Genomic DNA, 27,826 nt, shown 5'->3' on the forward strand with positions numbered 1-27,826 from the left:
TCTATGAAGTGAAAGGCAATTACAGTCTCACATGGAGCTAATTTGATCTCTTTTTGTAACAGGTGCACACAGTTACTTTCCCCACTCTTCACACCAGCCTAAAGCAGCAGCATTTACTGAGAAATGCCTGCCAACTCAACTGGCAGGATCAAGGTTTATGTCATAATAACACCTACTGGAACCACTCCTTTAGCTGCTGTACAGAACAACAACCAGTCCTGGTGCTGTACAGATCACCTCTAAGTGCCCAGACAGCAAGTGGAAGGAAGGAGGCTGAGTCAGGGCAGGCAGCTGCCCCATTTAAGCACCAAGATCAAACTGATGTGAATTCAACACAGGCACTAAAATACTTCTGTGCACCTGGTTTTAGACTAGCAGTCCTGAAACAGAGAGGGAGGTCAGAGAAGTTAGAGATTACCTTCTTTCTCCTGCATCCTAGTCTACTGACCAAAATACCTTCTCTGTCTTGCTTTCAGACATCCATTCTGATCCATTCTTTCCAGAATCAGGGATTCCAGGTTTTAAATGACACAATGTCACAGAATTCACAGAATGACTATGACTAGGTTGAAAGAGACCTTCAAGATCATCAAGTCCAATCCATGCCCTAATACCTCAACTAGACCATGACACCTGAGAAACCTCAGGCATTATCCACCAAAGGAAACACTGTTGATTTCAGCACCCAGCAAAGATATTGTGACATCTGTGCAGTCCCACAGATAGTCAGGTACACTCAGGTTTGACTAGGACTGAGATTATGCCACACAGGTGCAAAAATAGAAAAAAGGTTTCTACAATGGATGACAGAATCACAAGGAGGCTCAACAGAAGTGGAAAGTTAACTAGAAAAGGTGCCACCATCTCTCAGGTCTCAGAGACTTGTCCAGCCCTCCAGGGTAACAAACCTACCAGTACTTTAGTTTGTGTTTGGTGTGTGCCAAAGTGAAAACATCATTAATATCAGCCAGTCTTGAATTAAACAGAAATTCCACCACCCACCCAACCCCTATTTAGCTTTATTAGCCTGCTCTAAACATAGCCTGGTTTCTGGTTTCTAAATACCCTTTTTATTTCAAAAGGTTTTTGTGATGTAAGGATAATATGAAGTGAAAGAAACAAGAACTGCAGAGTGTCAATTAGTTCTCATCAAACTCCTTGCCTGAGCAAGATGAACAGCATGGGATTTGCTGGAAAACTCACACTCAGGAGGAGATGTTGAGATGATGAGAAGGGTAGTACAAAACATGTTCAGTCACTAGGAATCACACATTCAATAAGTCAGTACAGTTCACACACTGACATGCTGGGAAAATAAATTGCAGCAGAAGAAACTAGCAGGAGACAGAAAATCTGAGAAAACAAGGGAAGGTTCTTCACAATTCCAAATGACAGATCATGTGGCTGTGAAATGTCAGCAGCTGTAGACGACATCACTCAAGGTCCCATTTGACCATTTGTATCTTCCTCTAGGACAGTGCTTAAAGATAGTTGCTCCCCAACATGAAAGAATTAATTTGTAACACCATCACAGCACAGAACTTGCAGTAGAAATCCCAGTCCTTGGAAACAGGATTACCTGGGGCTGCTGGAGGAAATTTTTAATCTTTAACTAAAAGAAAAGCTTGAAAAACAATCTTATAAGCAAACCAAGAGACACAAGTCTGGGTTTGTTACAAAGCTATGACATTTGCCTAAGATCAGTGAGCATTAATCATTTGTATCTTCCACTAGCTTTATCCCAGGAAGCTCTGGAGCCTCTCTGGTCTGTACTGGAGGCCAGAAGGCAGCAGAAAGTGCTGTTCACCCTCCTGGACAGAAACAAGGTACCATTTTTCTGTGGGACTGATATTCCAGATGAGAAACCCTTTCTTCAGGGTGGCATGAGCTGGTATTGAGCTGACAGCTACAGGTTTATAAAACTCATTGATGATAGGCACATTTTAACACTGCATGGGATGAAGGGGAAGGTTTCAGGAAGATGAAAAGCTTCAGGACCTTGACAACTAACTTGTTTCATTGCACCCCTTGCTAATACTTACAGAGGAGATTGGACAACTCCTGGTCACTTCAGAGCAATCCCGTTTTCTGATAAAATCTGTATAGGCATGCAATTCAAGATCTTACTAAAACATACACCAGCCAAGTGTCTGGAACATATTTATTTTGGGAAACTTGACTCAGACATTTCCCACCTTTTGTGTGATTGCTCTTGTTTTCACTTTTTTTTTTTTTTTTTTTTTTTTTTTTTTTAATTAAGAGGCAGTTATTCATAGCCTCTAAAATTAAAAAAAGAAAAATGTCATTGTTTGGTGTTACATGGAACAACACAGGTCATCAAAGAAAGAACATTTTCATATACCATACAGTTCTACATGATTTAATTGAATTTGTCAGGACAACTTAAATTTGAATAAGGATGTGATAAAAGAGGTAAAAAAAGAAACAAGTCAGTTAATTTACTCTTGATTCTCCTCTTAAACTACTATAAATTCAATTCCTAGCAGAGGCCAGTTTCAATGCAGAAGAATTAGGCCTTACAGTTTTGCTTCCCAAGGTTTTCTACCAAGGGGGAGGAAAAAAAAAGCAATTACTATAGCCATCTGTCTGGCACAGCTTCTCCTCCTTCCCAGCTCTCTAGGGAGGCTCACTGCAACTGTGCTATCTGATCCTCAAGGGAAAAGCCATTCAGTTATGCTTCATAATTCCTCATTCAAAAATGAAACCTGCTTGGGCTTGCACAAACACACTTGTTCTATGTCTCACCCAGCTGTATGTGCTCCCACAGCAGCTCTGGAGGAGCTGCACCAACAGCAGAGGATTAAAAGCAATGAAGAATATCCTCTTGCTCTTCCCTCTCTTCTCTGAGTAGACACAAACCAGTTATGGCAGCTAATTGTTCCCAACAGTGCTGGGAAGGTGACCTGCTGGAGTGAGGGGCTGGACTGCACTGGGCAGATTGGCACAGCAGTGCCTGCTGTCCACCAAGGACAACTAAAGGCCACAACAGGACACTGGGGCTTCTTTAAGTGGCTGAAGGCCACAACTGCCCAGCCTTCTGCAGATTGCAGGAGAGGATGGCTTCAATCCCCCATCTGAGGTCACTGCTCTTGGAATAATGGGTTACAAATTTCCAGAGCAAAATTCATCTCTTCTTAATGACAGCCTAATATGTAATTCACAGGGAAGGAAGACAGCTGGGAGTGAAAGAAAATATTCTCTAAAGTTGTAGAGTACATCAGCCTACTTCTACTTAGTGCAAGCTCTGGCAAAAGTTATGCTCAGAGCTTTCATAATTGTTTGGAGAAAAATCAGATAGTTGATGTGATAGAAAAGGGTTGGACAGGTTAAGCATGAGGCCAGATATTTCAAGAACATGAAAGGATACCTCACGTTATGTGTTCTTATGCTCCTTAAAAAGTACCAAAAGGCAAATCCAGAGTTTGAAAGTTGCAGAATTCCTACAGTTCAGAACTTCTCCCAGGTCCTGAGCCTGCTTTGCTTGCCACCAGCAACAGCAAAGTCTAGCAGAGCTAAGTTAGATTTCAAGAATTAAACACACTAAGGAAACAAATTTGCACGTTTCACTGATAAGGTTTAAGCAGGCTAAAGGATTTGAAAATATTCAGTCCCGTCAGAATTCCCAGTTCAAGTCCTTAAGCAAAACATTTCCCTTTCTGAAGGTCAAAAAGAACTTCAAGGTTATTACATCGGAGAAAGAATTTCTTAGTTTGGATTCCATTTGTTTAAATTTATAATTTTTTTTCTCACCATTTGTGCCCCTTGTTTACTTTCTGAAAAGATTTGTTTATTCTCTCAGCCCAGGCAGACAAACAGCGAGGTCAGTTACTGAACAAGCTGCTGTGCTACAGATTGTCTAAAGAGGAACTAAAAATCCAGCTATAAACAGAAAGGAAATCCCATCCTTTTTCTTATACACATCCCTGCCACCTCTTTTTTGCTAACCCATGTTGAGTCAACTGAAAACTAAGCCAGAAATAAAGTTGTTATAAATAAGGTAAAGCAATTATTTCCTTAGTGATTGCTTCTGATGTGGGTTAGTTCTCTGCAAAGATGCTTGAAGGGTACAAGTGCTGGTAATGTATAGGAGGGGTGGAGGGGAGGCAAAGCCAGGACTACCCCTGCCAAGAGAGAATCAGACTTAGGTGAGCTAAGATCAAAAGTCAAAATGAAGCACAGCTGACTGGAATCAACTTTTCTTTCAGGTCAATTTTTCACCAAGCACAATTATAAAACCTACAAAGAGTATTTGTTTAAATGCGATTTCTCGTCTCATTAAAGTCAAGTTTCACAGAAAGGTTTGGTAGTCATCTTCCAAAGACTGAAGATTCTTCTGAAATATTTAAGTAACCCTTGTTCATGCTTGGAAGTATCTGTTTAAGCTGGTGGATTTTTAGTTGTGACAGCAAGCCAGTTTTGTGTACACTAAGGTAGTAGAAATCTGGAGAAGCAAGATTAGGAGCAAGACTGTCTTGAGGGATGCACTGCCAACATGTTCCAATCCCTTGAGAAGGGAACAGATTGAAGCCATGGTGTGGAAGGAATTGCCTTACAAACTTGCCCAAACAATCTCCATAACAGGTTAGAAATGCACCTTCCTCTGAGGAGCTCAAAAACTTGTGAGTCCCAGTGTCTACCTGGGCAGAAGCTGAACTGGTGCCTGATGTGATTTTCTGTCATGCAGCAGATCAGCTCTGAAGTTTTTTCCTGTGGTTACACTGAGTTGTGATTGATATTTCCAAGGCATTCTGTGCAACTTAATGATGGAGGTACAGCTTTACCTGAGCCTGGCTCTGCAGGCGCATATTTCTGCTGATTTTAAGTCTCTCAGGGAAGACTGCTCAAATTATTTGGATCACTGCATTTTTCAATTAATCTCATTTACCAGATTTGATGCTCATTTTAGCATAAAATTACAAGAGTGGAGAGGTCACAGATCTGTTTACAGGCTGTTTTCCTGTGCTCCAGGAGGGGTTACAGATTTCAGTAAATTGCTTTTACAGGCAGGCACATCACATTAGGAAAACTACTGTGGTTGACTTATAAGGGGAAGAAAGTAGAGCTGTTCAATAAAAAAACTGAAATCTTGCCCTCTCAAATGGAAATGCGCCCTCTAGGCATTATGTCAGCTTTCTAAGCCCATGTCAAAATATTTTGGAATACACTTCCTTGGATGAAGAAACAGATTTCACTGCTTTTTCCATTTAACCACTGCTACAAACACAATCTTTGGATGTTCTCGTTTGATGGAGACTTTTTTGTTTATTTTTTAAAAAGAAGTCTTAAAATTGATTGGTAAATTAAAAAAAAAATTAAAATCTTTCTTCTGCATAGGTAAATTGTCATTTTGATTTACTGTTGGTACATTCAGCGAAAAGGCATTGGTGTGTATAAATGCATACTTATAATCACATTTCAAGGATTTCAATGACTACTGACTGAGAACACACCATACATTTATGCACATATCTAGGAATTCTCTGTTAATAAAAGCTAAATTTACAAACTAATATAAAATTCTCAAAGCACTCGCCACTGTCCAGTTCAGGTGACTTCATATCCCAGCCTATTATGAAGATACTTCCTATAATACTTCCATAAAATCATAAGAGATTGCTAGAAATTATTAACAAATCTTCACCCTACATTATGAATTATCCATAATCAGGAAAGATCTAAAGAAACACACTGCACCGCATCATTTGCTCAGTAAGATATTGCTTGATTTCACAGACCACCCCCTGGTGGGAGGAGCTACGTCCTACTATCCACAAAACTGAAACTTCCCTAATAAAAGGCATTAAAGGCAAAGTTCTAATCTCAGCATTCAAGAAATAAGCCCAGATTTATAGCAGCATGGGACAGTCTCTTGCCTAGTGCCTCAGTAGTAAAAACTTCTTGATAAATTCTGATTTTTGCCAAAGTTAATTCATCTTCCCAAGATCTGTCCTTCGCAACAATGCTGGATTGCTAGAACACAAATTCCTGCTCATAGAATAAAACAAAAGAACATTTCCATAATGTCGTGTTAAAAACCATCATGAATAACAAAACCCACTTGTGGCAAACTGCAAAGCTAAAATATGTTCACTACAGTGCCTGGACACTGAGCTAATACAGCAGACTGTACAGCAGACTCCATTCCTTTCTCCCCAGCTTGCCAGAAGACAGTTTCATAGCTGAAACTGCATCTTAGAAAAATTCTAGCCATTGGCTCTGCCCTGAACTCATTTCAGAGCCTAATCACATAATTTCTGCTCTCAGGAGCTGAAGGACTGGTTGCTTGCTCACTGCTGAACGGAGGCCAGTTAACCCAAAGATATTTCCCTGGTTACTGTCACTGGAGACAAACAGTGAGCCACAGCAGCCACCACTGCTGCCAGCAGCACTCTGAGCGTGTCTCCGGGACAAATACCGCCCACAGCCGATTTCTGTGCCCAAGAGAGCTCCCAGCCACCCCCCTGCAACCTTCCCCAAGCTGTCACCAGCAGCTCAGCCCAGATGCCCACCAGGAAAAGCAGCGACACGGCAGAGAGCGATGCCCCCCGGAGCCCCCTGAGGCACTCACGAGCCCGTGCCCAGCCCGGCGTCCCGGCAGCCCCAGCCAAGGGCAGGGAGGGACGGAGAGAGGCAGCGCTCTGTGCAGGAATCCTGGATCCAGACAGCAGTGCACCCAAGAGCCGAGGCTCTCCTGGAGGAGTCTGCACGAGCTTAGTAACAAACCCCAGCGGAGAGCTCTGCCTCGCACCGTGCCCAGGCGCCAGCCCCGCCGCGTTCCGCTGCCCCGTCCCGCCCGGACAGCTCGCCCCAAAGGGACACTCTGGAGCCATTCACAGCTTGGCACAAACAATAGCGGTACAGCCCAACAAGCAACGAAACAGATTCACTTGCTCAGACTAAGGCATGGAAAGGGCTTTCATTAAAATAACTTTAAATAGTAGGGTATTCAGGGCCAAGGGAAACCAGCAGTGCTGCCGACAATAGCTGTCTCGGAGCGCTCGAAGGCACACTCAGAACACAGCGCTGTTAGTTAAAGACAAAGGAGAAGACTGCACGAGACCTATGAATTTGAATTTGGTAGAAAACATGACCTCGGGTTTTGAGCAGGGGAGTAATCACTTTTACATATTTAGTTCAATTAATACTTCGGGACAAGAATTTTCAGTTCATGAAAGGAGCACACGTGATGAAGGCAATATCACACCTACAGCAGTCTGAAGCAATACTGAGAAGCAACATTAACATTAGGTTAACTCATAAAATGTACTGTCCCTTTACTGCCACAACCCCCAGCAGCTCGGTAGCTTTAAATACAAATCACACCCAGGCTAAGGTAGCTGTCCCCTAGGACGTGTAATGTAATGATAATATTTTGTTTGTCCTGTGTCTTCAGGCTCCAAGAAGACAAGTGTCATTCATTTTACAGATAGAGAAATTGAAGCACAGGGTAAGGAATCCAGGCCATCAGTCAACCTCAGTTTTCAGCTCCTCAGCTGTAAATTGAAGAGCTGACCAAAGTTTTTTGTACAGACAGGCTACTGGACAGTGGATCTGTCTTAAGGATAATACACCCAGTATTTCCATCCTTCTCCCATCAGCTAACTAACACAAACTGTGACAATGCTTATAGTATAGCATCGGAAAAATAACAGGATTTTCCATGTAGTTACAAATAAATGCCAGATCTAAGCAGAGCATCACCATGCTTAGTACAAGATACACTGGAGAGCTTATGACATCTGTAGCTTTACAGACAGACACTACTTGGTGGATAAAGTTAAATCAGGAGGGTGGCAAGATGCACGGATTTTATAATGCACTTCCTTTCCCAGCCTCCCCTACACTGCCTGCCAAACAAGTGAATTCACCAGCTGTAGTGGGTGTGCAATGTTACTCTCTGCTGCCTGTACCAGTATAAGTGTCCACGTGTAACCAATGTACAAAATCTGTCTCCATTCCAGACACGTTTTGCTCTCCTGGGAGCTTCTCCTCCAGCTCTGCCTGTGCAGAGTGAGCAGACCACAGCCCTGCTTGCCACTGAGTCCAGCTCAGCCCTGTGGTAGCCAAGGCAGCAGCAGAGCTGTGCACAACTGTGTCCCCAGCCAGGTGTGGGTGCACAAGGCATTTTCCAGCACTATCCATCACCTTCCTGCTGGGATTGGCCTCCCTGGGAGCACAGAGGGAAAAGCTCCACAGAGTTACAGACAAGTGTCACATCCATCCCAGTGGCTGATAAACATACCAGATGATTACAGGCTAAAAAGCACTTTAACCCTCTGTGTAGAGGTGCTGCAGAAGTAGCAGATCTAGCCATGGAGATATAACGTTAAATGCTACTCTGCAAGGGAATGTAAATTACTAACCTAATGTGGATTCAGGATATGAGGAGAAGAATGAACTCACCATGGAAGCGGCACCAAGAAATTCCTCTCAAACCACTACATCCTCCTCAGACAGTACTTTAAGTTTCATTAGCTAAATTTACACATCAGACATTTTTTCATTTGGGTAATTAGTACAGGTGATATCAGTGTGCATTGACAAAATGCCTTTGCCAAACTGAAAATGCTTAGTTGTGCCAGCAGAACAGTATTTTGTACTATCCAAATATTGTCCTACCAGCATACAACCCACAGAACATGGTAATACTGATGTTTCAGTTTTTGCCACTGGGAAGCAAAAGTATTACATATTTAATTTTACTTTAAAAAAATCTTCAAGGACATGATCCTCTCTGGCTACAATACATCCCAGTTTCATTGAAATAACTTGCACCATGTCAGCATCTGTCTCCACACATTCATGTGTTCACACATGTGGGTGTGGGCCTCCAAAAGCATCACAAGAAATGGCTCATACCCAAATGACTCTAGCTCAGAGATCATGCTCCCAGATTATTTCACTGCAGGACCAGAGAGGACCACTAGGTTCATTGTGTTTGACTTGTTGAACACACAAGATGTTCATAGAAATTGGATTAAACCAGCATTTTAGAAAGCTCTTTAATCTTATGTTAAAGACTTCAGGCAACTGAAAATCCACTGTTTCTGCTAGGGACGGCTTGTGTTTTACAGCTCCCACTTTGACTTACAGCCCACTGATTTTTATTGTGGTTGTGACTTGAAAATTTTAGTTGCCCCCAGTTTAATCCATTCTCTGACAGATGTCACTTCTTGAGTCTAGTGGTAAAGTCAAGGGAAAATGGAACACAGTATCCCTTTACCCCTTGCTATTTCACCTCATCTTTTCCCAATACTAGCAAGTGATGACTTTACTAATTAACAGCATCCCAATTTAAAAATCAGGTCTTCACTCCTCAGAGGCACCCCCAGAAGCACACTGTCTCAAGGTAGTGACTCAGGAGTTTAGACAAGTAGCCTAAACTGAGCAATCCCCAGTTTAATGACTCATAGGTGCAGGTTCTGAATATAAATAAGGCATTGACTCTGTGCAAAACAAAGATGCTGGGATATTCCAGCTTAGAAAAAGGTGTAAAAAAAAGCTTGGTCAATAATTCTTCTCTGTTGTAAAAGCCTAGAGGATATTCTTTCCCCTTGAAAAATGGAATTAACTAATAGGATCACATATTTGTGCAAAAAGACACTCAGCATAGTCAAAATATTTATATATAGCTGCACTGCTCCAACCAAGCATTTATTTATCATTCCTTTATACTTGATCCTAAGTATTTCTAGTAGATAATGTGCAGGTGGTGAAGAAGGAAAGTCTGTGTCTTAGAAAACTCCCTGGTCAAGCTAATCCGCAGCAAGATTCAGGTAATAAAGCAGCAGCACAATTTGTATTAAAAAATCAATACATTAGCACAGAAGAATTGGGTTTTAAGGGAGGCTTGAAGAAGAAGGACTGGCTGAATTTGGAGAATAAGCTCTGTGGGCATAAACAGGGTGAGGCACTCTCCAACCTCCCAGCATATTCAGCATCATTCTCCCCCGAGATCTTCTCCCCCAGACAGTTTACACTACAATTTAGGTAATAAAAAAAAAGCAAAGTGGGCTATTATATTGTGGTAATAAGTCCCACAAGTTAACAAAACATTTCCAATTATAGCAATCTGCCTATCCATGTTTAATGCTTTTCCATTTCACTGAGTTGTTTCTTGTTCTGGTATCATGGGAGACAGGGAAAAACATAAATACCCACAAGGCCTCTGCTGTAACTTGCCCTCTGAGAATTTGTTCTCTTGATCTTTGCAGTACTACATCTCTCTCAGAATTCTTTTAAATGAGAATCAAGCTGTACTCTCCCTGCTTCTCTCATAACTGTCTGAACTTTTCTGATTAGGTAAACAGGGTTTTAGTATTTCTCAACCACAGCAGAGCACACTACTTATGAATGGGAATGGGTAAGAAGAATCACAAGCATCTGAGATAATCATCTTTTCTCAGAAAAACCTCTGTGGAAAACAGAATTTTATTTCAGCTATTTTATATGCAATGAGAGCCAGCTGAAAAAGTTATCCCAGGTCCCCTAGGTAGCATTTTTTACTAAAGGGAGGATGAAATACTGAATGCAAATAGAACCAGAACAATTTTGAGCAATGCACAAGGAGGCACTGTGACTGAGTCTCAAGGGATTTAGAAATACCTTCCACCTTCAGATTTTTGTCTCCACACGAATAATCACTTCCCCCAGTAACCAGCACCTTTGTGGAAAGGTTAGTCATTCGGAAAAGGAAAGCATTTCTCATTTATTTTACTACTAAAGGTGGAGAAGCTCCAAAAATTTCATCCCCAATTCATTTCAGATGTGATTTCCTTCCAGAGACAGTACCATAATTCCTTAACTGCTCCAGTACTTCAGTCCCTTTTCCTCCCTGAGCAGATGGATCTGAAGAATTGGTTTTCAAGTCCAGCAGTAAGAGAAACACAGCAACAGGACTGAGAACAAGCCCCCATGATTGCTGGACACACAAAACTGCAGCATTCCTCTGTCTTACAGAGGACAAGAGCAGAAATGCTGCTAGCACAACAGACAGGTCCATTCTACTGGAGGAGCCTCGTGTCTGGTTTTGCACTAACAGAGAAATCCTGAAAAGCCTCAGTAATAGACTGCATATCCTTAGTGTCTGTAGATTCATTACCCTGATTTAAGCAGCTACCAGCCTTGAGTGCAGATGAAAATCACACATTTATTCCCTTAAAAATATATAATCAGCTTGCAGCCCCAAGCTCCACAGCATGCAGAGACATAGTCACAGCCAGCACAGGACCATTCATCCATGTAAAACCCCCCTAGGTGTATGATCCCATTGGAGGCCTTGAGCATCACAGCAAGACAGGCTCACTAGGAGCATCTGGGGACAAAGGCGCCAGTTTGGCAATAGATGTCCTCAAGCATTAAAGATGCTCACCAGCTGGTAGGTGACATAAATAGTCAGGTCCATGCTGAAAAGACACGTGAGCCACTGCCCAAGAATAGTGTATTTCATGGCAAGAGGCCATGCTTTTCTTTCTGTTTTGTGAGGAACTGAGGGTACCCCAACAATGATTAGCCCTGGACTGGAGTCCCTGCCACATCTCTGCCTGGCTTTCTGGGGACTTCTTCCTTTTGGTTCTCATAGCTGTGCTATAACCAGCACCTTGGAGCTGTGATCCCAGTCACACAGTGGTATTCAAAATAGCACCATTGGAACACCAGAGCTCAGAGGGCCCTTCAGCAACTGTAGGCAGCTCATATAGCCTGGTGCAGGGAGCCAGGGCTGTGGAGCTCTGAGCAGGCATCATGTGGCCAAAAGAAAACTGCCCTTCAGCTGGCCCCTCACAGCAACACTTTATTTTTGTGAGCATTCACTATTTTTATCACTTTACCTGAACAACAACCACACCTGTAACCACTGATCAGAACAAATCACCTTGATTCAAAGAAAGCCTTGAAAATTGCATGATCCAGGAACTGGAATGGCTTGGCTCTTCTCATTATTATATCTAATACACAAGATAACATTGCCACAGAGTATTCAAAGGGCTCCACAGGCATGGTTTGTATGTGTGTCTTGGGGATGGACAAGGTGGAAATTGTTCCATATTTTGGAGTGCTTCAAGTACTGAGTAAACATCAGGCAATTGGACCTCAGCAACACTCCAACTTGATCTTTAAACTGCAGAAAGGATCCCCCCCTAAAGTGATGGTAAGTCAGAACATGCCACAGCGATCCTGCATTGCCACTATGTTCAGAGAAAGTCAAGCTGAGTCTTTGCTTGTAGGTGGAGCACACAGAATCCAAGTTCTCTGGGACAGATAATCTTTCTGCCTCTGTGTTTATGCAGTACAGACAACTAAGGGAAAGTGGTCTAGTCATCAAAGAAGTAATATGAAGTAGTCATAACTACATCATCAGGATCCACTTTTTATGGAAGCCAGTAACTCCCACTCCTACTTTACAGGTAAGAAAATACAGGCCAAAAAACCCTCCACGATTAACACAAGGTCAGAGTGAGCTCAGACCAGGAGAAAATAACCCAGGCAGTGTTGCTGTGAACAATACTGTGCCACCTTGCCAGCTCTTTAGCCCCCCTTCCAACACTGTCACCACACACAGAACTGCCCCAGTGTGTTCTCACAACTCACACAGCTCCAGTACCTGCGGCTGAAGGCACCTTGTCCTCAGCAATAACTGAACTTCTGCCCCTCCAGCAGCTTCACTGGCAGAATTTAATACTAAAGCAGCGAAGATGTTTTCTGCTTCACAAAATGACAACAGGCTCAGGATGATCTGACACGCACCCTGTTCTCTAGCAAGAAAATGATTTTCCAAGGGATTTCCATATATATATTGTGCCAGGTAGTCTCTCAACATGAGAGGCAGAGAAGGTGTTTCCCTGGGAACAGTAACCATGGCAAAGCCCTTACCAGTCTCTTCCCCTCTCTACTACAGGAAGAAAAAGAGCAGCAGATGCCTGATCCCTGCCTCCAGCAGGTCCACAGGCCCACAAAGCCATAAGCAACCTGATCAAACATTCAGGAAGGAACTTCAGTGAATTCCACTGTCTTTTACTGGATACCAGACATTTCTGCCCTGCTGCGCTGAACTCAGAATGCCTCAGGACAAAGAGTGCAACTGGAAACATCAGTGTTACTGAAAGGTCAGCCAAATACAACAATGCATAGGTAGGCACTGAGCCCAAAGATCAGCATGGATGGATCACTCACAGAAGCAGAGGTACAATGGACTGGCTTTGCAGTTTTCAAACCCTGACATTGTGTGTTAGAGCCCTATTAAAGAAAGCATCTGCAAACCCCAGTTTGTGAGCAGTGGCTGCAGCAGATACCCTGCTTCTGGTCCACCTCTTTTTCTACAGAATATTCTCGATTTACCAGATCAAATACAACTCTATTTGCTGAAGAGCTAATTAAATCATAATAAGCAATTTAACTTCCAAGCATAATCATATTGCATGCTTTTGGGAATCATCATGCACTAGTGAACATGTTATAAATTTCTGGATTTGAGGTTTACTAAGTATTAAAGTTAACAGCACAAATGGAAGGGAGCTCTTTGAAAAATCTTCCTCTCAATGACACAGAGAAAAAGCATTCTATGATTCAGCAATCTTGATATCTGAATAGACAGTCAACAGCCTAGATTTCAACTATATCACTCCAGAGTTAGCATGCAGCTAGCACAAATTACTAGGCACCAGTACAATACCTTATACTAGCAACCCCCGGGATTGGAATACTGTCCTGTACCTGGGCTGACTCACACAGAGCACAAAATGCTCCATTGTGCAACTTTCTGAATGCAGTGAAACGAGAATCTTTACACAGAGGAAGATATTGGCCTTCTACGTTGTAATTTAGGAACACAGGGTGACAGGCTCAGCTGGGTCACGACACCCACTGTTCCAGCTCTTTACCTTTATTTTTTAAAAGGATTTTTCATGCATAACAGATACCTTCTCCTGACATGTACAGAAAACTCAGTGTCTAACACTGAATGAAATAAATATTTCTTCAGAATGAGTCTAACATTCATTTTAACCTCCTTTAGGTCAAATCACTGCAAATATCCCAGAAATATACAGCCAAGTCAAATGCTGCAGTCACATCTGAGTTAACACCCAAATTCAGCCAGTTGCCTTTAATTATCACTGACTCCTCAGAGAAAGCATTAAGAATATAATCTCTTTTTACAAATTGCCTGGGGATGCAATGCACTAGGAGAAGATGCTATTTTGTTTAAAGATGCTGCACATACCTTTCTTTGCCATGCGCTCCAGTCTAATGCATCCTCCTATAAAATCATGATAAGATTTCATTTCTCCTTCTGTTATCCGGACAGCAGTGAAAGGCAGATTCCTGGGTACCTGTTGTCCACATTTCCGACACCGAGAAGCCATTGCCACAGCTCAGGAGATTCTTGTCAGGAATCTGCTCTCTGGAGCTGGAATCCAGCCTGATTCTTCAGCTGTCAGTCCAGCCTGGTGACTTTATCCCACTTAGTTCATTCAAGGTCACCCTCTCCAGCAGGATGTTCACTATTGCAATTGGCTAAGACTTTTATAGGCTTACTGACTGTATTCGTTTCTCCCTCCTTGCTTTCAATATCAGTTTACTTTAATCTCTCATTCAGAATGAAAGCTGTGAACCTCAGCACAGCCCATGCCCTGAATGGCCTCCTTATCATTAATTTAAAGCTGTCTTATAAGCAACAATGAAGAGAGAAGATCCCAGAAGCACATTGCAAGATCACAGAATTACTCTTAATGAGCATGCCAGATATGTTCGCAAAGAATTTTTCCTTGAGAAAAGGTTTTTCTTCATGATTTTTGATCCCTTTCAGGCTTATGATTTTGTGATTCTTCATCTCTGAGAATGAATTTTTTTACTTCTGCATTTCAGCTTGGACGGTGCAAGGAGACTGCTCTGCAGAGCTGCTCAACCAATTACTCACACGTCTGGCAGTGGCACTGGGAGGCTGCAACTGTACAGAAAAGCCCTCTGCTGCTGTGCACAGTCCCTGCTCATAAGATCTGATAATCAAAATGAGCAGAGTAGCAAATGGAGGACAAGGGAAATATTGCTGGCAGACATGCTCTGCTAGCTGTGCAACCCCCCAGCTAATTTTATTAAACAAAGAAGTTGAATCCATCAGTTAAGACACCAAACTCAGATATTTGAAACATCCATTTAGAAATCCCCCTTGGAAGGGACTGGATCTTTAAGCTGGCTTTTTTCCCCTTTTAACAATTACCATAACACAACTCACTGGTTAGAGAGAGAGCCTTATGAAGAAACTAGTTCTCAGGGACCTGAGTGCAGAGAGCACTCAGTCGTGGTACAGTGAATTCTAAAGGAGCTTTCCCTAGGATCAGCAGGGGACTGCACAGGAGATGCATAACAGGCACAAGGCCAGCACTGGTGACAGTGCAAAGAGTACAATGAGAGCCCAATGAATCAGGGCTGAGCTGCCACCCAGAGCTCAACTGCAGTGACCTGAGCACAGAAAGAGTTTCCTGCAAGGATCTTACACACAGGTTGAGAACCTTTGCCTTCCTCTGCCTCAGTCACTAACACCTGTTGGCACTTTACTTAGTGCCAGAACATCCAGTGCTGTTCAGCTTGTGGCCTGCTCAGATCACAGCTGATCCCTAGATGTGGAGTGGGAAAGCAGAAGACTAACTAATCAAATCAGAGAACAACCCAGAGGGGACAAAGATGTCCAGAAGAAAAAAAGCCTCCTATGGTGCCATTACTAAAATGCTGAATAATTGGCTGGACTGCATTGAATGTCTGTAAGCTGAAATATACAGAAGTCAACTCACCCACCCCTACTTCTTTCCCATTCCACGAACTTGCAGCTTCTCCCTGGCCAGCTCTGTTGCCTCAGGCACACATGGAGAGATGTTTAAGCTTCCTAACCCAGCACACACAAACTGGTCATGCTGTCAAACAGGTACCAGACTTGAGAACTGAATCTCAGAACCTCTTCTTTTGATGAAATGAAGCTATAAAGGACATTTCCACTCTTAAAGCTAAAAGATTTTACTACCTTCACCTCCAAATTTGCTATGTGGCATTAAGTTGCTCACTCTCCTGTTCTTTGCCTTTGCCAAAACCCTGTCTGCAAAGTGAGAACACTGAGGTACTCTGCTGCTGAATAACGTGATTCATCAGCATTTGTAAAATATTTATTAGAGCCTCCATAGAGAAATCCCTAGGGGACAGCAATATTTTACAGATAGGGAGAGCAGTGGCACAGAAGGTAGAAATACTTTTAGAAAACTGTCATGATAAGATAAGAAAACTAGAAATACAACCCTGCACTTTTATCTTTAAATATTTCTTCCCTCTTTTCTTTCATTACAGGGGCTCAAGATGTCCTTCCTTACACAGACAAACATGATATACCTTGGCAAATAAACTTTTCTGACAATATATTCATGTCTGACATACACAGAATAATTGCACTTCAACCCTCCACATGGACAATGAGGGAGAATCCAGCATTTGTGGCAATAGATTTCTGTCTGCCACCCTCCCTTGTGTATGCTGTTGCCCACTGGTATCCACATGACTTAGAAACAGAAGGATCTGCAATATGCTGCATTCCAAGGGGGAGATTTGATGCTGGAAGTGGATGCAAGAAGAAATCTGCCTTAAGTGTAAGGTTTGGAAGCACAGGTAGCCACACAGCACACAAAACAGAAATGATCCAAAATAATTTCCCAGTCTTTCCCCAGGAAAGCCTGATTCATTACAATGCTAAATACAAACTTCTGCTCCCTGGGGTACCACTGCTATCACCCAGCTCCAGACCCAAAAATAAGCTGGCTGCAGCTGCTACACATTTAGCAACATGGCACTTAAGGGTCACCTCAGGGACTGAGTGCTGTGATGCAAGGGCTGGGATGGATGGACAGAAGAATCTGTTTGCTCTACAGTAAGTTTCATTGCAGTCCCATTCACAAGCTGGGCTAGCTTCTGACACATATGGAAAATCTGACATGGGAGCACTGAGATCTGCCCTGTTTCCTACCACACAAATGACCTTTTCTGTACTGGCTGTATCTGCACAGGAGCTGCAGAAAGGGCTGCCTTGCAGAAATTCTTTTATGAAACATGTTATCCACACACAGTGTGGATGATGGGGAAATCACAAATTTCCTCCATTATAGCTGAAAGGTATGAGTCTGAAAGCAAGTTACTGCTCTTTGTGTGCAGAAGGTTGTAGTGCAGGGAACAGGTACAGAAAATGGTAGGCATGTTTCCCTGGGTCTTCTCCATAATAACACAGAATGGAAGGGCATTACTTTCTCATTGCTCCAAACAACCATAGCAAAATGTTTGGAAAATCTAAGGAGGAGGATATTTTCTGATCATGAATTGCCAGCATTGCCTAGCAACATAATCGGGGTTGGTCTGACAATGAATAAGCAAGTAAATAAATGTAAGAAAGTGTCATCAGAAATTAAAAATTAAAAACACAAAACACACAACAAAAATAAAGAAAGAAAAAAACCAAAAAACACTGCACAACCCAAATACCCCCAGATACCTTTACCCAAAAGAGCCTGCAGGACTTCACTAGTTCCTAGTTTCATTAGAAATACCAGTTCACCTTGGAATTTATGCTTGCTGGAAAGTACTTGTTGTCATGACTGTGTGGCCAGAGGATGGCAACAAATTTAAAGTCAACTCAGTTAAATGCATTTAAGTCCCATATATCTTCTCGTGAAAAAAAGATGCTTCTCCCTCAAAATGCAGTGTTGTCATGGTTGGTACAACTGTTAATCACAAAACATGCAACAAACGCATTGGATCTCAATGATGCAGAGCCCAAGGGACATAATTTCTTGTGAAGATTCAAGATTTGAGTTTGGGAACAGCATTTATGTGTCAGAGGAAGGAGGAAGAGAAGTTTGCTTCTGCTGCATGTGTAAATGAGGCAGCTACAAAACACTCTAAAACACTCATTGTTTGCAACTTACCCCACACAGCCATTAAAGCAATTGAGGGGAAATAAGTGTCGCTTTTCCTTTAGAGTCTTGTAAGAACCATTAAGAAAGTATAGTGTAGAAGAGACTGAAATAATTACCTCTCTTATCCACCAACATTTTGAAACAACAAAACATAAAAACCCAACAACAAAATGTATCTTACTTGTTCATGAAGACCAGCAGCTCCTGCCACCTACATATGTAGTATTCCACAATCTAAGAAATATGTGATCTAAATCCAATGCCACTATAAAGACTGATACACACAGAAGCTAAGAAAATAGTCTATATTTCTTCCCTGAAACCTCAGCTTCACATTTTCCTATTTCATGATATTTTATCTGATGTTTGAACTAATCTTTCATAGCTATGCTGAAACACATTTTCATTTTACATATATCTCAATAACCTTCCTTCTGCCTTCCCATCTCCCAGATCACGAATCTCATAAGTCATGAGGCAGTTCAGTAGTTTGACACAAAGGTTTATTTTCAGAGCACTCTTGTTGCTGTGACAGGTAGCATCCATTCCAGTGTTCAGCTAGGAAATAGAAACTAGTCTTTTTTATTAACTTTCATTCATTTTCTTGCAACTAATAAAAAGCAGACCAGGACTTCCTCTCCCTCCTTTTTTAATAAAGGGCTACATCCCAGGCATTGTTTTAAACCCCAAGGAGTTAAAGGAACAAGTAGAGGAAACAACATCTCTGTCCTTTCAATTCCCTGTAGCGTACAGCACTGTTGCAATTGAAACATGCAGTTCCTGCACTAGAAGGCACTAATTCCAGTGCCATATGGCTTCAGAATCTCATTACATTGATCTGCTTAAAGTGATTTCTTAACGGACAAGCAAAACATTTTTGGTCACCTTCAGCAGAGGGAAACAACAATTCTGCCACTGTTTACGCACATGAACTCCCACGCAAGCTGCCAAAAGCAGGAGTGAGTAGTGATCAAAGGACAACCTCAGCCAAAGAACTTTGTTGTCATCTCAAAGCTGTGAAGACATCAGGGTAATTCAAGGACCATTACCACCATTAAAAAAAAGAAAAAAAATCCCAAACCAACAAAAACGGAGACAAAAAGAAACCCCCAAGTCAGTGACTTCACTGGTGGATTAGATAAGATTCTCAGGAGATCAAGAGACAAGCAGAATCTTCACAGACCAAGCTGTGGGCACAAATTGCTGCTGCACCTGTAGGGTTTATCTTACCTGGCTTCTCTTGATCTCTGCAACTAAGAGCAGATCAGAACAGAAGGCATTTCTCTCCTGCTTGGCAAGTTAACCAACAGATCCCAGACTTACCAGTGTGTATTTGGCACAGGGGTAAAGAGTAGCTACATTCAGGTTTTAGGCTTGGATGCAAAGTTATTCCATCTTGATCATGAAAATGCTTACAGACCTAAGTGAGATCAAGAGCCTTTCTGAGTAATCTACCCAAAACATAAATGGCTCTTGGCTTAAAGTCATGGGAATGACTTTAAGTAAACGCAAAAGAAACAATTGAGTGAGACACTGGGTAACAGAGAGAAGATTGTGATCTATAAGATCAGGCATATCATATCCCCATTCTCCAACTCCTAAACCATATCACCAGTGCACTGCAGTGCACAGGCACAGCCTTTGTGTTCATGGCCCTCCAGCAGCACCACGGCAGCTGGAAAGGACAGACTCTGGATGTTAAGAAGGGAATATATTTTCTCCTCTCTGTACTCTGCCACTGACACACTGAGACACCTCTAGGGTATGGTAACCCTGATCCTTGATGTCATCCAGAGCACTACACTGAATTCACTACACTAATCCCCTTTCTTTCTCCTTAACCTTTTCCTCCCTGCAGGGAACCTCTGGAGAGCTTCCAGCGTGGAACAGCTGCTGGGAGCAGCCAAGACCACCAGGACAGCCTCCTTCCCTGAGGAGCAGCTGTGCTCATTCCCTGATGGAAACAGTTGTTTTTGGGGTTTTTTTTTGTTTTGTTTTTTTTTTTTTTTTTGCTTGCAATTCATAACTCGAAACACATAAAGAAGAACCAGAAAGACACAGAGATAAAAATAGCCTCTGTGAGCATCATAAGGGCTGTTGATACTCCAGGCTTTTGGACACATGCCAAATGTTAGCTGAACAGGAAGAAAGAGCTTCTCACATTACAAACTACAGTAAAGGCCTTTCCAATATTTTCTTGCCATCTCTCAAGCACTCAACACCAGTTACCACAAGGGGTAGGAGATTGGGCCTTAGGGACTATTGATTTTTCCCTTTTTGTCTGTCTGTGCACTAAGGTTCACTCAGCTACTCTGTGCAGCCCACAAGGAAAAAGAAGCTCTTGTAGAGACTTTCCTAGACACTGCTTTGCCTGACTGGGCTCTCAGCTGGCAGATGCACATCAAACATACTCCTTTAACATCCCCAGGGCAGGGTTTGTGTTTATCTAGGGAACTGAGGATAAAAATCAAAGAGGAGTTATTCTCTCTTCTCTGGAGTACACCTTTTTTTCCCCTCAGGCAAGGACTGCTGCCAGAAACCAGAGATTTGTCCTGAAGGACCTGCCCACACAGATGTTTCTCTGTGCTGAGCAGCAGCAAATGAGAGGCTGGAACACTCTCCTGTGTGCATCCACAAGTGCAGCCACACAGGGCAGCTGGATGTTTGCACACACCTACACCCAGGTAGCAGGAATTTGTCCCACTCAGTGCATTACATTGCAGAGCTGTTCCTTCCTCATGTCCACCCACAGCCTGAACTCCTGTACCATGCTCTGCCCAGTTTACCCACCCCAGCTTTGTCTCTAAATCATCAGCTGTAACAGATTTTGGGTTCTAGAAAGGCACAATCTACTGGGTGATTTCCCAAGTCACATCAAAGCCTAGTGTGAAGCTGGAAAATAAAGGTATTGATATGGACATGGATAATTTGCTAGCATGTGCATTGTGCACTTCCTTCACCTCTCCCCACCTGCAGCACTACATCACACACCAGGCACTGCAAGGCAAGATGTTACCACACACAATCACACCCCCAGTCCTCTCCCTCTCCTCCTTAGCCAGCACAATTACTGGGTTTTGTCACCACACCCAATCTCGAATATGTAAATAGGATAGACAGGAAATCAAGAGTTTCAATCCTTTGTCAAAACCAGGCAAGAGCTGCTAAAATTATATGGAAAAGGGCCAGCTGGGATAGAAAAAGTATGAGCATGAAAGCCTCATTTCCTTTCATAACAAGACTAAAATTATTCATGGATCTATATTAACACACAAGTATGCCCACAGAGTAAAAAAAGACATCTGTAAATCAGCTTTGGGTGCAGAAAGAGTATAGAACTGCACCTGACTGAACTTTTCCTACAAGAAGCAGCTCAAGGGTTTCTCTGCAACATTCCACTAATATTGTGACCTTCCCTGTCAACCCCAAGTGTTCCACATGCAACCTTCACATGCTGGGAAGTGCTGAGTGCTGTCTGCACAGGGTTAAACCACCAGCCCACATGAAATAAGGACAGACTTCAACACCACCATGGACTTAAATTGCCTAAAGCTGAGTGGTGCAGTGTTCTGGTGAGATAAGAAATTGCTCTTTACTCTGTCAGGAATCCTCATTACAAATGCTTTCTGCTGACCAGCAAAGATTAACTCAATAAAATGTATCTAAATCCTACATCCGTTTATGGACCTTAGTCCGAGTAGGCATAAGTTCACTTCATGGCATGTAGCACTAAATACTGCTTTGTACTTCTCCAGTGAATCTCAGCTGAGCACTCTAGCACTACAGAGAAATTGCTACTCCCATGAAATAGACTATTTCCTTTCTAATTGCCAATAAGAGGATACAGTTTAAGAAGAATATTTTTGCTTAAATGTATTTGAGTATGCATCTGAGAGCTATTAGAAGAAAGCTCGTGGGGGAAGAATAATTTCCCCTAAAGTTTTACCCCACAAAAGCCTAAAAATTGTGAGGAGTATGCTTAAAGCATATATCCACAAATCTACCACTGGCTTGAGAGCCCTTTGAATTGGTTTAACAATAATTTCACTTTCTCTTTAACCACTTTTTCCTGCTCCTCTGCAGTATAAATGCACATAATTCTACACAATATTTTCTTGTTTCTTGTTTAAATATACTTGCTTCAAGAATAGCAATCAATTGTAAAACAAACTAAAAAACCCCAATATTTTAATTGCATCAGAAGCACTGTAATAATTCATCGGTGAAATTTAAAATCTCAATACAAATAATGAAGCATAAGGAAAAAATTCTTCAGCTGGGAACTGAATCCCAAGGTATTCATACAGTTTGTCTAAGATCAATTGCAATTACTGCAGTAAAGCAAGAAAATAAAGAAATATCTACTAACACAGTAAGAAATATCCCTTTCTTAGTTGTAGCCTTAAGCATGGCACTTAGAAGCTTTCTCAGTGTTATTTTATATCATTTGTAGATATAACCATCTTACCAACATTGAATTTAAAATAGAATTTTGCTCATTAAGATTTTGCAGCACTGTCTGTATCAGTCTAATTATTACTATGCACACATTCAGGGTCAGGAGGTCTCATAGTGAAGTTTGCTGGACTGAAACTAAGAACGAACTAATTGGGTAAAATAAAAACAAAACACTAACAAGGAGTTTTAAAATCAGGCTCAGTGACTGATTCCAAATATCAGCACTGGCACTGGATATGACAGGTATTTTAGAGCACATGAGCTCTGTTGAGAAAATATTTTGCATTTGGCAGCAGCGTGGAGTCAGAGTCCTGAGTACACCTTTCAGCCTGAAGTGCCAGGGCATTCTCACCTGAGGCTTCCACCAACACACCCTCTACCCAATGCTTCAGCTCCATTGACATCCCTGCATTTAGGACGGTCCCCACTCCCTTCCCCTTATCCTGTGGGTGATGCTGTTTCCAGGTGGTTTCTCTGCTGTTCTTGACCTGCAGTTTAGACTTGCTACATTAATTTAGACCTGATATCTCATTTGAATGTCTCCATCTTTGCTCAAGTACTTTAGGATAGCTCTCTGGGGGCTGAGAATGAGCACATTAATGCAAGTCTTATTTTTCTGTAAGGTATATTCCTAGCTTTATATTTGCTGGCAGATGTTTAAGACTTTAATAACTACTGTAGTTTTTAATCAAGTTATCAAAATTTCTACAGATTCTCACATTTGCTCATTTGAAAGAGAAGATGTTGTAAGGTTGGGCTTTTCTATATTTTCCACAGATTAAAATACACAGATGTGTTTATTCCTAAAAAGGAAAATGGATTTTATGTGAAACTTAAAGTATTGTTCCTAAAAAGATCAAGAACAGCATCCATGTAGTCAAGTGATGCCCTCCTATAGTATAACCCAGTTTGGATGAAAAGCTTAAATAAAGAACTTAGAAACCCCGTTTGCAAAGGTTCAGCCCCCATCCCGCTGTTTATCGTTGGTGACCTCGGTTCTCTCCGAATTAAGTGCTGACGGTACTTTGCATGTTGATGCTGCTGCCGCAGGAGCGGAGAGATGCGCCGATTCTGCGGGGCTTGGCCCGGGAGCGGGTCCCCTTGGTCCGGGAGCGGGTCCCCGTGGGTCAGGAGCGGGTCCCCGTGGGTCAGGAGCGGGTTCCCTGGGTCAGGAGCGGGTCCCCGTGGGTCAGGAGCGGGTCCCCTGGGTCAGGAGCGGGTGCCCTGGGGCCGGGAGCGGGTCCCCTTGGTCCGGGAGCGGGTCCCCGTGGGTCAGGAGCGGGTCCCCTGGGTCAGGAGCGGGTCCCCTGGGGCCGGGAGCGGGTCCCCTGGGTCAGGAGCGGGTCCCCTTGGTCCGGGAGCGGGTCCCCGTGGGTCAGGAGCGGGTCCCCTGGGTCAGGAGCGGGTCCCCGTGGGTCAGGAGCGGGTTCCCTGGGGCCGGGAGCGGGTCCCCTTGGTCCGGGAGCGGGTCCCCTGGGTCAGGAGCGGGTCCCCTGGGGCCGGGAGCGGGTCCCCTGGGTCAGGAGCGGGTCCCCTGGGTGAGGAGCGGGTCCCCTGGGTGAGGAGCGGGTCCCCTGGGTCAGGAGCGGGTCCCCTGGGGCCGGGAGCGGGTCCCCTGGGTCAGGAGCGGGTCCCCTGGGTCAGGAGCGGGTCCCCTGGGTCAGGAGCGGGTCCCCTGGGTCGGGAGCGGGTCCCCTGGGTCAGGAGCGGGTCCCCTGGGGCCGGGAGCGGCTCTCCCATCCCGCGCCCTCCAGCGGCTCCTCCGCAAACCGGCGGCGCTGGGAGCGCCTGGATCTCTCCAGGAACGGAGCAGCTCCTAGGTACCAAACCCGGCAGTGCCATCGGATCTCTTGGAAAAGGGGCTTGAAGGAGAGAGGCTCCTCTGCCCGGATCCGAGAAGGGTCTGGCCCTATCCTTGAGGGTCTGGGGCAGTGGAAACCGCAGTGTCGAACGGTGCTGCTGTGCCCTCTGCTGCCCTTTCCCCCGCGACAGAGCAGGCTGCTCTGGCACAGCTTCTTCCTGGCACCAACACAGGCACACCCCCCTTCCCCAGGCAGCAGCCCTGCTCCGCTACCCTACTGGAAAGAGGATTCAGGGGGTGGCTGCTTGTGCATCATTTCGCCTTCCAATGCTGGACTGGGAAAACCTCGCACGGTGGTGACATCTTAGCTCTGAAGGAGAAAGCAAGGCTGGCAGTGTGTGCCTGTATAGAGCTGCTGTTGCAGATATTGGGGTAGAATGGGCACAAAATATCACTGACAAGCTCCTCTTTGCTCTGTCCAACCAGTTCTGTTCCTCACAGGGCACTTGCTGCCAGCTCTCTGCTCCCATTCAAGATAAAAAGATGCACAAGGTCCTGCTGTATAGCCAGAGTGTAATTCAACATGATCCAAAATGACAACTGCACATTGCTGAAACTGCATTCTCCCCTAGCTGAGAATAAAACCAGGAAGATGTTTTTTTACGAGCTATCAACAAAAATTACTAAAAAGTTTACCTCAAACTGAATAGTGATGTCAAAGCCAGTTGTGAAGCCTCTTTCGGTTTTACCAATGTGGAAGGGTATACTAGACACAGAAAGCAGCACAAATATCTGAGACAGATGGAATGGTAAGAATAGTTTAGAATATCTTATTTTTAAAAATAGGAAGTCTGTTTTCACAGAATAAGCTGATCACCAGAACAAGGATTAATCAGGTTTTCCCAGGAAACTTCCTGCACCAACAACTAGCATGTAATTGCCAGGAGCTCTCTGATCAGTGATGCACCTACTTACAGCTCAGGGTCATGCTAAGGCCACAGCTATTTCAGTCTGAAATAACCTTTTCTCTGGATATTGCAAGATCAATAGTATGGCTCCTATGTATGTCATCAGCTTTGGCTTTTATGCTGCAAACACCAATATTGATCCTTTCAAAAATTAAGCCTTGGCTTCAGAGACCTTTGAACCACAGTGTAATGGATAACAGTGAACTTCAGACTCATAGCAAGGAAATATTTATAGTCATGCTTTGTTAGGTGAAGGATTATTGATTGAAAATAAGAAGCAAACTCTCCTGATAGTAATTCAAGCCACAGCAATTTGGTGAGAATATGAAATCCATACAAGACAAAAAGCATTTGAAGTGTTGAAGCTGTAATACATATGATTAACAGGCAGCATATTCATACTTCTCACATCCAAATAATCTAATTTCTATTTATCATTGCTACTAGAGCTGCATGTGCTTGCTGCAGTTCTTTCTTGGATACCTGTCTGTCAGCAAATGCACATCCTTGGAAAGTTATAATTAAACTAGAGGTATTGGAGTAATAACAACTGACTATACCAGTAACTGTGGGCTTATTGCCTACCTATTATATCTAAAATTCTTATAGGTATTAGAATGTACTGATAGACACCCTCTCTGGTTTTAGATTTTCTTCACCTCTTCACGTTGAACCTGAAGTGGTTTTCTAGTGTAAAATATAAGTCCTACAAATTTCTGGAGCTCAAGGCATGTAAGAGGAGAGTCAGATCCTATCAGCAGCTGTTGCCAGGCAGCCACAATGCCATACATCAGCATTGTTTGTCTTGTATTTATGTCTCTGAACAGCAGATAACTGCTCTTGTATTCAGGGCCAGCTGTAGACAATTCATTGCCCAAGGGAACCTGGAAATCACACAGCTCCTGGTCATGCAGAGGAAGCAAGAGCTAAATGGTTTGAAGCCCCTCGTATCTCGTTGCCCTGGGCAACAGTGTGCTCTGTGGAAATGGCAGATCCAGCCTGCCTCACATGAATTCTGTAACTTATGGTGTTAATATATGGATTGATACTATGACAGCCCCACTGTAGTACTATTGGGGTGCTCACACATTAGCTGATACGGGTGGCTGCATAAACAGTCTCAGGATAAGAGCTGCTGGTTTCCATCCAAGATCTTTGAAACACAGATGGAGGTAACTGGAAGCACAGAGATTACAGGTTGCACTCACGGATGGGGGGAATCTGAATCCAGATCCTCACAGCCTGGCTTTCCTTGGGCTCTGACAAACTAACTCAGGATCCCCATATGAACCCAAGACAATGCTGACAGTAATGCTAACCCTGTGCTGCCTCTTATACTCATTTGCAGCAGGGGCTACAATTGGGCCTGCTACAGCTGAGTGCACTCAGACAAAAATATCTGGTCCCATGGATTGCTGACTACCAGCAGCTCCCCATTTATTCACACAGAAATAAGGAGCTCTTTGCACCTTTCTGGATCAGAGCCACTCTGCTGTAATATTGATGACAGACCATTTCCCATCACCCCTTCGCAATTTTTCCAAGGATTTTGGCTTCTGCAGATATTTAACCTTTACTCCCATGCTTGAGTAATCCAGGTCAGGAATCAGTGACTTTGAAAATCAAAATAGCATTGGACTAAAAAAGGACGTTTGCATCTCTGTTTAAACTTCCATACATTCATATTTGCATTCATTGTAATAGTCCTGCGCTTACTGCAACTGAGTGCTCAGAGAACTTCACCTGTGTTGCAGTCAATACCCCTGGAATCAGGGAAGCTCTGCAGACACGAGAGGGCTGGGTTGGCTGCCTTGAAGGGCCAAACAAGTCCCTGTGTGCTCAGAGCAGGAGAGATACTACGAGGTGGTAGTACCTTATACTGGAGCCAAACCATGGGCACAATCCCCTTTGAGACAGAGTAATGATACTGAAATGAGTTGCAGTCTCCATGAAGGCTGCATAAGTGCTTTGGCTGTGCTTGTTTAGTTCCCGATTGCCTAAAATATTCAGGACTCAAAGGTTATGACAGCAGCAGTTTTGGAACAATGCATTCTCAAGAACACTCCAAATACAATGCACAGCAGGTGCAAAGCTGGTTTTGAACATGTCTGTGTGGGTGTAGGGGGTTGTGTGTGTTGTTCTGGCAAACAAAATGGACAATGAGTTCATGACAGCATGAATTACTGATCCTGGTAGCCTGTCTTTCCTCTGGCCATTTTTTTGGGAATACTGTACTGTACTGTCAGATCCCTGCAATGCCTAGGAAAGATGGAGACAGAACACAGCAGCTTTGTAAACTATATCCTAGAGTTCATGGAAATTTATGATTGTCTGTCTCAGTTCAGGCTTCATTCCCTACTACACTGCAGGAAATACTCTAATGCAAAACAGGATTAATGCAGAATTATATTTGGAATAATTCATTAATGCAGAATTATTTTCAGGCCTCTGCTGAAAAGGCACCAGCCTTCTGCAATGCTGCCCTGCAAAAGAGGTGCATATTAATGTACTGTATTTCACCCTTGAATGAATGCTGTGGCTTCAGACTTTACCAGCCTGAATTCACATGCTGGACGTGGCCCTCCTCCAGTACATGAGCTCAATCATTCCTCAGAGGTAGTTATGCTTTTGGACTC

At 43.3% G+C, this 27,826-nt stretch overlaps 1 protein-coding gene across 8 annotated transcripts in view; it reads right to left on the reverse strand.

Annotated features, from left to right (window-relative positions):
* The window catches only part of MCF2L2 (MCF.2 cell line derived transforming sequence-like 2), a gene marked incomplete at its 5' end in the record, with an annotated part of 148,945 nt that overhangs the window by 112,959 nt on the left and 8,160 nt on the right, over nt 1-27,826 (reverse strand). Inside the window, one exon of one of the 8 annotated variants that reach the window (XM_079314855.1) lies at nt 14,240-14,381. The exons of the other annotated variants lie outside the window; for them this stretch is intronic. Coding sequence (XP_079170981.1) covers nt 14,240-14,381 — 142 coding nt within the window. Of the gene's footprint in view, nt 1-14,239; nt 14,382-27,826 lie in introns of those variants that run through there. 8 annotated transcript variants of the gene reach the window in all.

Source organism: Erithacus rubecula (assembly GCF_903797595.1).
Source record: "Erithacus rubecula genome assembly, chromosome: 11".
Lineage (NCBI taxonomy): Eukaryota > Metazoa > Chordata > Aves > Passeriformes > Muscicapidae > Erithacus > Erithacus rubecula.